The sequence below is a fragment of the Sminthopsis crassicaudata genome, chromosome 2 (genome assembly GCF_048593235.1).
Source record: "Sminthopsis crassicaudata isolate SCR6 chromosome 2, ASM4859323v1, whole genome shotgun sequence".
NCBI lineage: Eukaryota > Metazoa > Chordata > Mammalia > Dasyuromorphia > Dasyuridae > Sminthopsis > Sminthopsis crassicaudata.
This window is the reverse complement of record NC_133618.1, coordinates 614,725,667-614,737,769: the sequence shown is the minus strand read 5'-3', so window position 1 is coordinate 614,737,769 and position 12,103 is coordinate 614,725,667. Positions and strand designations below refer to the sequence as shown.

Here is a 12,103-nt window from a genome sequence, read left to right as displayed (position 1 = left end):
ATAAACCTATCAAGGACGAGAATGAAGCCTTAGACTTCTCTGTGTTACAGAAGTTCAGCTAAGTGTCTCAGAGCAGATTTGAACTCACAAGCCCGTTGCTTTATGGCACCTCTCAGCGGCCTCTGTATGGCCTAAACCCTGAAGATGTGAATAAGGCATTAACATCTGGGCCAGGGCCCGTGGAACTAGGGGTCTGAGTGGATGTGCATCCACAAAGAATTTATAATCTGATGTTCTGTCTCTTTCTGTGGGGGAGGAGAACATGCCCACTCTGGGTAGGAAACAAGGGAGCCATATTAAACCCCCACAATTCCCTCCAGACACCGTTGGGGAGAGAAGGGAATACGGGCCAGACAAGGTGTGACTCGCCATCCGTGGCCAAAGGTCCAGGTGTGGAGCCACCGTGAGAGAATCTGCCCATCCTGTAGCTTTTTCTGCTTCATAAGATGATGCCCCTAAAGTCATTTGAGCTCCATAAAGAAAAATTGTCTGCTCCAACTGTCAATTGAGACAAAAAAACTCAGAAAGATCTCTGAGAAGCAATAAATACAAAGCCTTAGGATATAACTTTTTAACAAATTGCTTTATGTATTAAAAAAAATTACTGTATCATTATGTCTCTGTAAGGAAGCAGGGGGAGGAAGAATTATTCAGCATAGGATCTATTTCCAGCAGCTCTCCAGGTTTGTGGAAGTTTTCCCAGGTCTTATTATAGGACTTTTCATCCATAAAACTCTGAATTTCCTTCCCTTCGAAAGTACCTCAGGGAGAGAAATCTCCTGCAATTCCTTGCAGAAAGCAAAGGAAGGGGAACCTGCTAGCAGAGCTTGTGTACCACTCCTTAGTTAGGTTCTGAGAATACCAGATTGTAAACTGGCCACAGAACGTGCTGTCAATGGGGACTCCCAACAAGGAGGGATTGGGGTCCACGAGGGTTTGCTGATTTTCTAACGGGGCTGCTGCCTATTGTATATGTTCTTGATATTTTGCAGGATGGTAATATATTTTTCTACAGCATTGATGATTATACTCATTCCAGTGATTAAAGTATTCCTTAATTCTTTGCCTCTTTTGATTTCCCCCATTCACCACCATGAGGAAACTCATTTCTTCAATTACAAAATAAAATTTCTTTAGAGTGAGGATTCTTAACCGGGGTTCATGAAAAAAAGTTTTGATAACTATATTTCAATATAGTAATCTCATATATTTCACTTTACACAGTTAAAAAGATGATTATATGTTCTGTCTCCATTCTAGAATCACAACATAATTTAGAAAAGAAATGCCCAGAAGGAAGAAAAAGCTATTGTTTATTGTTTGTGCAATTGACAGTTCATCTCAGGAACATTTGTTAAGCACTTACTATTGTCAGGCACCATGTAACTCTTAACAAGTGTTATCTCATTTGATTCTGATTTTTACTTAATTAAATTATCCAGGGATATACCTTTCTACCAAAGAGTTTTGATGAATACTATAAGTTGAGCACTTCATGTTATTATGCTTTGTTTCCATTTGTTCATCATTTCTCTTAAAGATTCCATTTATCTCTTCATATAAGTTTTTTAATTGTCAGCTTCTATAAATAACTCAGTAAGTTGATTGGTATAATACTAAATCTGTAAATTAATTTAGATATAATTTTTATAGCTATGATCATAGTTTCCAGGAGACCAAAGGTGATCTTAAATAGAGGCTTTAGAGATATTTATTCAGAACTAGCAAATGACTATCCCCCAGTCCTCTGTCCTCATGAGATCACACCTGGAGGATGATGCTCAATTTGGGCACCATGTAGGCTCTTAACAAGTGTTATCTCATTTGATTCTGATTTTTACTTAATTAAATTATCCAGGGATATACTTTTCTACCAAAGAGTTTTGATGAATACTATAAGTTGAGCACTATTCATGTTATTATGCTTTGTTTCCATTTGTTCATCATTTCTCTTAAAGATTCTTTTTATCTCTTCATATAAGTTTTTTAATTGTCAGCTTCTATAAATAACTCAGTAAGTTGATTGGTATAATACTAAATCTGTAAATTAATTTAGATATACTTTTTATTCTTTTATTGCAACCCAGTCACAAGCAACAAGTTACCTTTAAGTATTTGCTATTTTTGATTTCTTTAAAGAATATTTTATAATCAAATGCATGTTTTGAGTATGTCTTTGAAGATTGATTAACAGATTTTTATGCATTTTGTTGTAATTTCCAGTAGAATTTCTTTTTTATTTCTTCTTGAATTTTGTTATTGGTATATAGAAATCCTGATGATTTGTGGATTTAGTTTTTATCCTACCATTTCATTTGTTTACTAGCTAATTCTTAGGTATTTTCTAATGATTTTAGAAAATAAATAGGAATAATTCTGTTTTTTTATCAATGCTTATTTATTCCAGTGATCATATTGCTGCCATGAGGAATTAAGACTGTATTATAAAAGGAGTTTGGAATAATGCTTCCTTTTCCAATTTTTGAGATTTTGTTGTATTAATTACTTTTTAAACATTTGAAAAACACAGATAAATCCATCTGCCTTAGCTTCCTCCCCATCCTGCTTCAGTCCTGACAGCTTTGGATCTGTCCTTTGCAGATGGCTGCAAGGCCTTCACTTTCTTTTTTGAAGTTGACTGCTACACAATGATATCAAGCTGAATTGAACCTCATAATGCAATTGTTTTGGTTCTTCAAAGACATTGGGAAGCCACAAAATTGTATAAATACTTATATAATTGAAGGAATGCCATGGAGAGATTTTGGTACCATGATTTATAGTGCTTTTGTAATTGGAACATTTCTCTAAAACTTGTCTACTATGTTATATCAAAACCAAATCTTTATTTCATTACAAATGCATACTAATTTCAGTTATCTTCAGCTCAGCTTTCTCCCTGATGGTTACCATTTCTTTGATTCTTCTCTTCTACATTTCCAAGCGTAAGCCTTGCTGTTTCTGACCTGTCCAGCTCCCATCACTTTACTTACCTCCCTACACTTGGCTGATAACCATTTGCCCCCAGTTTTTCTGATAAACAAAGATGTCACCCATTGGCATTTACTTGCTTTGTTGAAGAGGAAATGCTGATTCTGAAGATAAACACACACAATGTGGGACCATTTTTATTGAATATGTTCCTTTACCTGAGTGTAGAGAGAGGAAGTGAACATTATGGTCCCTTCTGTTTAGTTAGAACTTGGAAGAATCTCAGACTCAGAGAATCCAAAGAAAACTCATTTATCTAGCAGAACCAGTGCATAATATAAATCCTCATTATAAGCACAACTCATAAGTGGTCATGCAGCCTCTGATAAAGGAGGGGGAACCCATAAGTTCTTGAATCAATCCATGTATGCACAGTTTTGATTGTTGGAAAGTTGTTTTTGTTTCAGGTATAAAACCTAAATTGTATCTTCCATCTATGGCTCTTGGTTTTGTACTTTGAGGCCAAATAAAACAAATCAAATGCTGCTTGCAGATGAAAACCCTTTATATCTTGAAGGTAGCTATCATGCCATTGCTTAGTCATCTCTTTCTAGGATAAACATTCTCTTTTTTCAAATTTCATGTTTTGTGTTTTCATTTTATTCTCACAAGAGCTGTATGTGGTGGAAGGGCCAAGGAATAGGCTATTTTCCTTTTCCAGGCTATTTGGCTATTGAGGGAATGAGTCAAAACCAAAATTGAGAGGAGACTTTAAAATATATTATTTACATTATATACATGTTCCATGATGTAGCTCCCATCCCCAAACTTGCACAACGTTCATTCAACAATCCCTCACAACAAACAGACACATCAGAAAAGGTCACATTAGTATTCAGTTAATGAAAAATGATCCTTCTGTTGAAAATCTTGGATCTGATTGACGAGTCACAGGTCTATGCTTTTTCCTCTTTCTGTGCAAAGAGGGATGAAGGTGTCAGGTCCAGAAACCCCTTTAGCACTCCATGAAGTATTTCTCTAAGACAGCTTGGCCAGGTGGGTTTCAGTGTCTTGTTCTTTCATTTGTGGAAGATGGTCAGAAGAACTTTACATATTAAATTATTTCAGTTTATGTCCCCAATCAATGTTGACTGTACTCTGCAGCTGAAAAAGGAAGCATCCTCCCAAAGTGTCAAGAGAAAATGGCAGTGATGACATATGTTGGGGGGCATAGCTAATACATAATTATGCTGTATACTCACTTAGATTGTCTCAACCATAGGGCTCCAATCCCTATACCAATATTACCTCATTTGACCTCACAATATTGGATTGCGGGGGAAGGGGAAGGGGGAGTATCCAAAGCTATGATTTCATCAGTGTAAGGCTCTCCAGGTATAAAAGTTGTCTCCCCCAATGCAGATCAGCAACTCCCCTATAACTTATGGTCAGATTAGTGTTCTGGGGGAATTCAGAAGGTAAAGTGATTTGCCCAAGATCACACAGCTAGCTAATATGCATTGGAGGTAGCCTTGAATTCAGGTGTTCTAGACTCAAAGGTCTGATTTCTATTTGCCATAATATGCTGCTTCATCTTCATTTTGCGTATAGAAAAAATAGAAACACCAAGAACAACCAAAGTTCACAGTCAGTTTGGGAATGAAACTTACTCCACTCTAAGCCCACCCCCAACTCAGGGGTTTATCCACTGGAATCCCTGGGATCTTATAATCAAGGGAATTAGTAAGCAGCCAAAACAAAAAATGCTTACAAATGGATTTTTAGCTTATGTGCTCTTTCAATATGATTCTGGTCCTTTGGAAAACAATTATGACAGCTACCATCATACACATTCCTCTATAATGGCATTTTCCTCTAGCTATACGTTATAAGTTTGATATCATCAGTACAGGAAGAGTAAAAAATACATTCTCTAGGTTTAAAACAAAGTCCTGTGAAAGAGGAGACTTCAGGAGGTCTGTCTGAGCAGAATACTCTTTTCTATTGCCCTGGATTTGAGAAGTGAGTCAGATAAGGTCCTGGTGGAAGGAAGAAAGAAGGAAGGAAGGAAAGAAGAAAGGAAGGAAGGAAAGAAGAAAGGAAGGAAGGAAGGAATGAAGGAAGGAAGGAAGGAAGGAAGGAAGGAAGGAAGGAAGGAAGGAAGGAAGGAAAGAAAGGAGGGAGGGAAGGAAAAATAAAAGAAAAATAAGAATAAAGGAAAGAAAAGGAAGGAAGGAAAAAGGAAAAAGGCAAGAAAGTAGGAAGGAAGGAAGAAAAAAATGAAGAAAAAGAAATAAAAAGGAAGAGTTAAAGAAGAAAAATAGGATGGAAGAAATAAAGAAAAAGAAGGGAGGAAGAGAAAGAAAGAAGAAAGAAAGAAAGAAAGATAGGAAATGAGGAGGAAAGAAAAAAAAGAAAAAGGAAGGGAGGGAGGGAGAGAGGGAGGAAGGAAGAAAAAGAAAGAAAATAGATAAATCCCTCATGGATTTCTTTAGAGAAGAGACTGAAGGCTGGGGTTTCTGTCTCTTTGTCAGGAGACAACTCTGTGCCTCCTTTAACACTAGGGATGTTACTGAAGAAAAGGCCCCACAACAACACAGAAGTGTAAAAGTAAAAAGTACAAAAATAAGGACTTTGTTTCTGAGGTTTCATAAATAACGGGCCTGATGAGTATTAAATAGGACATTGAGAAAAGCCCTGGGAGGCAGATGTTGGGAGGCAGGTTTACATCTTATTCTCCTCGAAAAGGATCTGGGCATAGACTGTGCTGGTGGGGAGGCCCTTGGATGCCTGGTGGGGTTTAATCAGCTCCAGTTCGGCATATGTTAAGCTTTCCTCCGTGATTTTTGGCTGCAAGACAAGAACAACAACAGAGTTACAGATGACTGCTTTCTTTTGGATAGTGCACCATCACCCGAAGAGATCTCCCTTACCCTGAAAAGTGGGGACATAGGAGTAAGTGGTGGGAAAGGGAGAGGAGTTTTGTATTTAGAGGTCTTTAACATCTAATATCTTTGACAAAAAAGTGAAGCTAGTTTATGATCCAAATGCCAGCAGTCACAATTGCAGAAAAATTGATGGGAGTAAATGATCTGGCATCTAACCAGCTGACTACCCAACATCTGGATGTATAACAAGAAAACACACTGGTCCTTGGAAGCACATAAATTGGTCACAAGTCAAACTGATCAATCAAAACTTCTTAACTCTTAAAATACTTGTACAGGCAGTTGTTTTGTTTTTTACTTTCATTCCATATAATAAACCCTGCCTCCATGAATGAAGTAGGGAGAAAATAAACATTTATTTGTGCTAAATGTTTTACAAATATTATTTGATTTGATTCTGAATGATGGAGCAGTTTAGTTTTGTCTTGAATTACAGAATCTTAGAATTGGAAAATACCTTACTAGAAAAGACCTCTGTAAGGTTATCTAGTTCAACTTCTCACCTTGTTTAGGATAGTGATGATAGTGATAATGACATTTATATAACACTTTACAAATACTTATATAACACTTTTAAATTGGTAACACATTTCATAATTTTATTTAATTTTGTTGGAGTTTTTCCTCAATATTGTAATGGGTCATAGTTATAGACTGTTTCATAATTTACAAAGCATGTTTGCCAAAAAAAATCCTGTGAAGGAGACAGACCAAATGCTCTCCCTATTTTATAGAAAAGACAATGAGGCTTAGAGAGTTATGAGATTTGGCCCAAAAGCCATACAACTAGCAGAGCTGGAGTCTGATCCAAAGTTTGGGAGCTGGAGATCTAGTTCTTTTCACTTCTTCCTTCTGATTTTCTGATGACATTCCTGATAAATGGCTAACTGTTTGAATACTTCTACTAGTAGGGAGCTCACTGACTCACAAAGTAACCCATTCCATGACAGGGTTCCTCTTAGAGCTGCAAAATTTTTCTTTCTACTGAGCTGAGATCGGCCTCCCTGTCTCATTGACTTCATCATCTTGGTCCAAGCAGATCAAATCATAAGGAATGAATTCTCTGCTGGCTTTTCTGGGTTACCCCTAAGAAGCTAAGTCTTTAAAGTTTCCCATATGTTCCAAGAAGGCAACAAAGCTGATTCCATGTCCAAGGAAAGACTGAATCTCCTCTTCTGAATCTCCTAGTTCAGGACCACTTGGTGAGTCATTCACCCAAAATGGTCCCAGCACTTGATTCACTAACAGGCAATTAATTATCCGAATGACTTTGGGATATTTCCAAAGGTAAAATAACCCTCAGGGGATAACAATATGCCATCATTGGGGATACCCAGAAGAATGGGTTGCAGCTAGATTAGCACCAAAACTATTCCAAAGCTGTAGTAAATAAATGTTGCCCCATTCCAATCTATCTTCTACCCAGCTGTCAAAGTGATTTTCCTTAAGGACAAAGTCATGTCACCCTCTCTCATTAAATTCCAAGTGGCTTCCTATTACTGGTAGGAAAAAGGGACAAAATCCTCTGTTGGTATTTGAAGCTCACCCAAGCTGATCCTAAGATTTAGCCATACTGACTTATTTGATGTTCCTTACACAGTGCACTCAGTCTACCAATTACAGTCTTTTTACTTGCTGCTCCCATGCCAGGAACACTTTCCCTCTCTTTGAATTCCCTTAAGACTCAGTTCAAATCCCACTTTCTACAGGAGGCTTTTCTTCATCTTTCCCATTGCTACTGACTTTCCTCTTAAATCACATTCAACATATATTTCATTTGATCCTGAATGAGTCATTTGGTTTTGTTTTGGGAATTGCACAATCTTAAGAGTTGGAAATGACCATCTAGTTCAAAGCTTCTTAAACTGTGAGTCATAAGCCCATATGGGGTGATATAACAGAATATGGGTATCACAAAATTGTGATTTATTATCAGTATATTTTTTATTTGTATACTTACTTTATACCTAGGATCATATAAAATTTTCTCCAGTAAAAAGTCACTGGTGGAAAAAGTTTAAGAAATGCTGATCTAGTTCAATCTAGATAATTATGTGTTTTTGACAGAAAGGTGTCACAGTGCATAGACTATCAGACTTGAACTCAAGAAGACTCATCTTCATGAATTCAAACTCAGCCTGAAACACTTATTAGCTATCGGTTTTCTCATCTGTGAAGTGAGATAGAGAAGGAAATGGCCAACTCCTTTAGCTTTGCTAAGAAAACTACAAAAAGGGAGTCACAGAGAGTTGGACACAGCAAAATAGTTGAAAAAATATATATATACATATATACTCACATTCATGTTATGGGTATATATAAATACACATGTGCATATAATAGGATGCATTTATGTATTTTGTTTATGCATAGATATTTGAATGTTGCCTCCTCCCATTAAATGCAGGCTTCTTGAGGGCCATGCTTTTTTACCTTTGTTTGCATTCCTAGTGCTTATCATCATGCCTGGTACATAGTAATTGTCTAATAAATGTTTGTTGACTTATTGATAAATTCCTCCAGTTAAGGGTTTGAGCATGTTTGTTATTACTTTATATAAAGCTAAAGATTAAGTTTTGCTTGCATCATGAAGCAAACAGGATTAAGTGATTTGCCTAAGGTCACATAGCTAATGTCTAAGACCAGATTTGAATTCAGATTTTTCTGATTCTAGCCTCAGCATTCTATCCATTGTAGTTGTGGAAGCCTCTAAGCAATTAGAGCTATTAAAAAATGCTCTTCCCAAAAGTCCCTTCCTTGAAAGTTTTCAAAAGTAGAAGCTAGGACACATACTTGTCAAGTATATTAAAGTGAGAATTCCTTGGAGTAAGGATGGTTCTAGCTGACCCCCAAGATCCTTTCTATATCTCATATTCAGGGATTCTGGGAAAGGGAGATATGGAGAGAGATTGCATTCCAGGGATAGAGATGGGGGCTGGTCTACATGAATGCAATGACTGGTTTAGCTTTTTTGTTTTTCTTGTTCCTGAGACACTGTCATTCTCTGGCTTGTGTTCATCTAGCTTGGCGTTCTTGCTAAAATTCAAGACACCTCAAGAGGCCCTTACATCCTCAACAAGCTATATATGTTTTCATTGAATTGTAGGACATCAGGAATCCATTCTGTGATTTTTTTTTTTAAGTACTAAAATCAAACCCCCTTAAGGCTAAAAGCTTTCAGCTCTCTCCTTGCAGTGAGAATATAGAGCAAACTGTGTATCAGAATGCCAGCTGGGTAACTGAATGAAGCCCCCATACATAGCAGTTGAGGGCTTGGGGAACAACATCAAGATTTTCTCTATTCAATAAGCCATTCTACAGTTGTAAAGTTCCAAAACTTCACAGGATGGAACCATTACTCTTTCTTTCTTCTCCCTCCTCTGCTTGCCTTTTGTTATTAAAACTATTTTCCATTTTTCACTCACCAACTAAAATCTGTTTACTGCCTGCTTTTTGGGTTAATTACATCTGATATTATAATGATTCCATTTAGAAATACCATGTGTCCTAAAATAACCACCTAACACCCAACTCATGTAAATTTTAGAACCAAGATTTATGAAATCATATTGTCCAGGTGTTTTATTCTATTACATGGAAATTGCATTGTTTTGTAGTGGAGAGTATCTGTTTATTCTTACATTATTCCATTATGTTGGGATATGAAAAATAACACTAGATTTCTCAATACAGGTCACTGGGCTAGCTGGGCTGATGTGTTGTTTTCATACATTTTTATGATGTTCCTATAGTAAACATAATTTAATAAAGCCAAAGCACACTAAATAAATAATTGCATCTGGAAAAGCAATAAAAACAAATAAAATTAGTACTTTCATAAGTGGGAAAGGTACTTCAATTACCGCTACCAGCAACAACATACCATAAAGTGCGTAGAATAATTTCCCTTATGCATATTTCTAGTGTGTAATAATTTGATTGAAAATATGAGGAAGCTCACAGGAGGTTCACAGTTGTGAAGTGCATACAGTTTCCAGCAAAAGATGTGTAATAACAATCCCCGGAATCTTGGAAGCAACAATCATTTTTCTGATCGGCACCCGCGGCTATGGTTATCAGCCATGTGTTTAATTACATTTTCCTAGCATGGTTAACTGAAAATACATTCCTAATGGCCAATGAAAGACAATAGAGTTCCTTCACTGCCTTTCACCCACTTTCCTCCTTTTTCATTATTATTTTGTCAGTGGAAGATTTGTACCAATTGAGATGTCATTTACTGAGAACCATTGCTAAACAAGTGAGTCTGAACTGTACACTGAACTGTCAATTAAAGCAAGGGTTAAGAAAGAGAAAGTAATGGGTCAATTATGAAGGTGTTCTAATGGAAGGGCTATTATCCCCCCTTCACCTACTACCATGCTAGGCTCTACAGTCTAGGATACTAATGCCAAATGGTCCTTGAAGCCACTTATTGACTTAGAAAACCATAAATTAACCTTATTTATGTCATAAACTTGACTTCAAATGGAGCCTGAGACATTAGCTGTATGATCCTGGGCAAGTCATTTAAGCCTGTTTGCCTTAGTTTTCTCATCTATAAAATGATCTGGAAAAGGAAATGGCAAACTTCTTCAGTATCTTTTGTCAAGAAGACACCAAATGGGGTCACAAAGAGTTAAACACTATTGAAATGACTTAAAAACAACAAAAATTATTTATTTTGTTAAATATTTTCCAATTACATTTTAATCTGCTTCCAGAAGCCCTGAGGAGTGTTGATGACCATTGGCTAAGTGTTTGATAAATCTGCTCTAATGGATATTATTGAAGGTAAGACTAAGCTAGATTTCATGATGGTAAAGTGTCATTTTCATCCATCAATTAATTTAAGTAAAAGATAGATAGACAGACATGTAGATAAATTGATCCTAGTAGAGGTGATTACATGAGTTTTGACCTCACCCATCCATGACATTAAGAATGCCAGTTTCACAGCTCAGTGGATAATTTAAGAGCTACTTTGAGTCGTGCCCAACTCTTTGTGACTTCATTTGAGATTTTCTTGGTAAAGATATTGGAGTGGTTTGCCATTTCCTTCTCCAGCTCATCTTACAGATGAAGGAACTGAGGCAAACAAGGTTAAGTGGTTTGCTCAGGATTGCACAGCTAGGAAGTATCTAAGGCTGGATTTGAACTCAGGAAGATGAGTGTTCCTGATTTTAGTCAGTCTGCTGTACCACTTAGCTGCTGAGTTAGTGAATAAGACATTTATAAACATAATAAACATATATAAATTACCCAACTCAAAATGACCATTCACTGAGCCTCTGATACCCTAGAGACCATTGATGGACAAAAGATCAAAATGACATATGTGACAGACAATTGATGACTCCTAAGCTTTAATCTTATAACAAAATGCTACCTGGTTTTCATTATACCACTTCACAGGGCAATTTTAAAATAGCAAAGATGTGTTCTCCTATTGAAAACCCTGCAAATGACATATTTATATGAGAGTTTCTTAAAGGAGGTGTCCTATCATCATGGGTCACTTGTACTGACATCCCTATTTCCATCATAAATTCATTATTGTGTTTTCCTTTCTTTTAGCCTTCAGTGAAAATAAAGTCAGATGTTTTTAATCAGTTTCATTTCCTATTCCTCCTTCAAAGTTGCAGTATTTACAGTGATCTCTCAGGAAACCTGTTTAGCTTTACATATAATCTAATTCTTATAACAAATCACATTTTGTCTTCATAAGTTTATAGATTAACTTGAAAGGGATGTCAGAGATCATCTAGTCCAACTCTTTCACTTGACAAATGAGGAAAGCTAGAGTGGTGAATAGCTCTTGGTCAGAGAGCTTAGTCAGGAAAAGTTGATTTTAAATCTTGCTTCAGATGCTTATGAGCTGTGGGATCTGGATTATGCTTCTTAATTTTCCCTGGGTCTTGGTTTTCTTTCTTATAAGTTGAAAGTGATAGACTTCATGGTCTCTAAAATCCTTTCTAGCTCTCAATTTATGATCCTATGAAACTGAGATCCAGAGATGTTAATGACCTGTCCAATGCTACACAATTATTAAAGGCCATATTTGGGGTTCAAACCTATGTCTTCTGATTGCAAATCCAGTACTCTTCCCATGGCACCATATTCTCTTCTAATTGTTAATGCATCCTTGTCAGGAAGTTATAAACAGATCTTCAGTTTATAGGGACCAGGGAAAGAGAATGACTTATCTATAGAACAATCAGGTA

At 36.6% G+C, this 12,103-nt stretch overlaps 1 protein-coding gene across 1 annotated transcript in view; it reads right to left on the bottom strand.

Moving 5' to 3' along the window:
- Window positions 1-3,689: 3,689 nt before the first annotated feature.
- Window positions 3,690-12,103, bottom strand: part of VSTM4 (V-set and transmembrane domain containing 4) — a 120,028-nt gene continuing 111,614 nt past the window's right edge. The window contains exon 8 of the mRNA XM_074296109.1: window positions 3,690-5,781. Within this exon, the coding sequence (XP_074152210.1) occupies window positions 5,656-5,781 (126 nt within the window). The 3' untranslated portion in view covers window positions 3,690-5,655. The remainder of the gene's footprint in view (window positions 5,782-12,103) is intronic.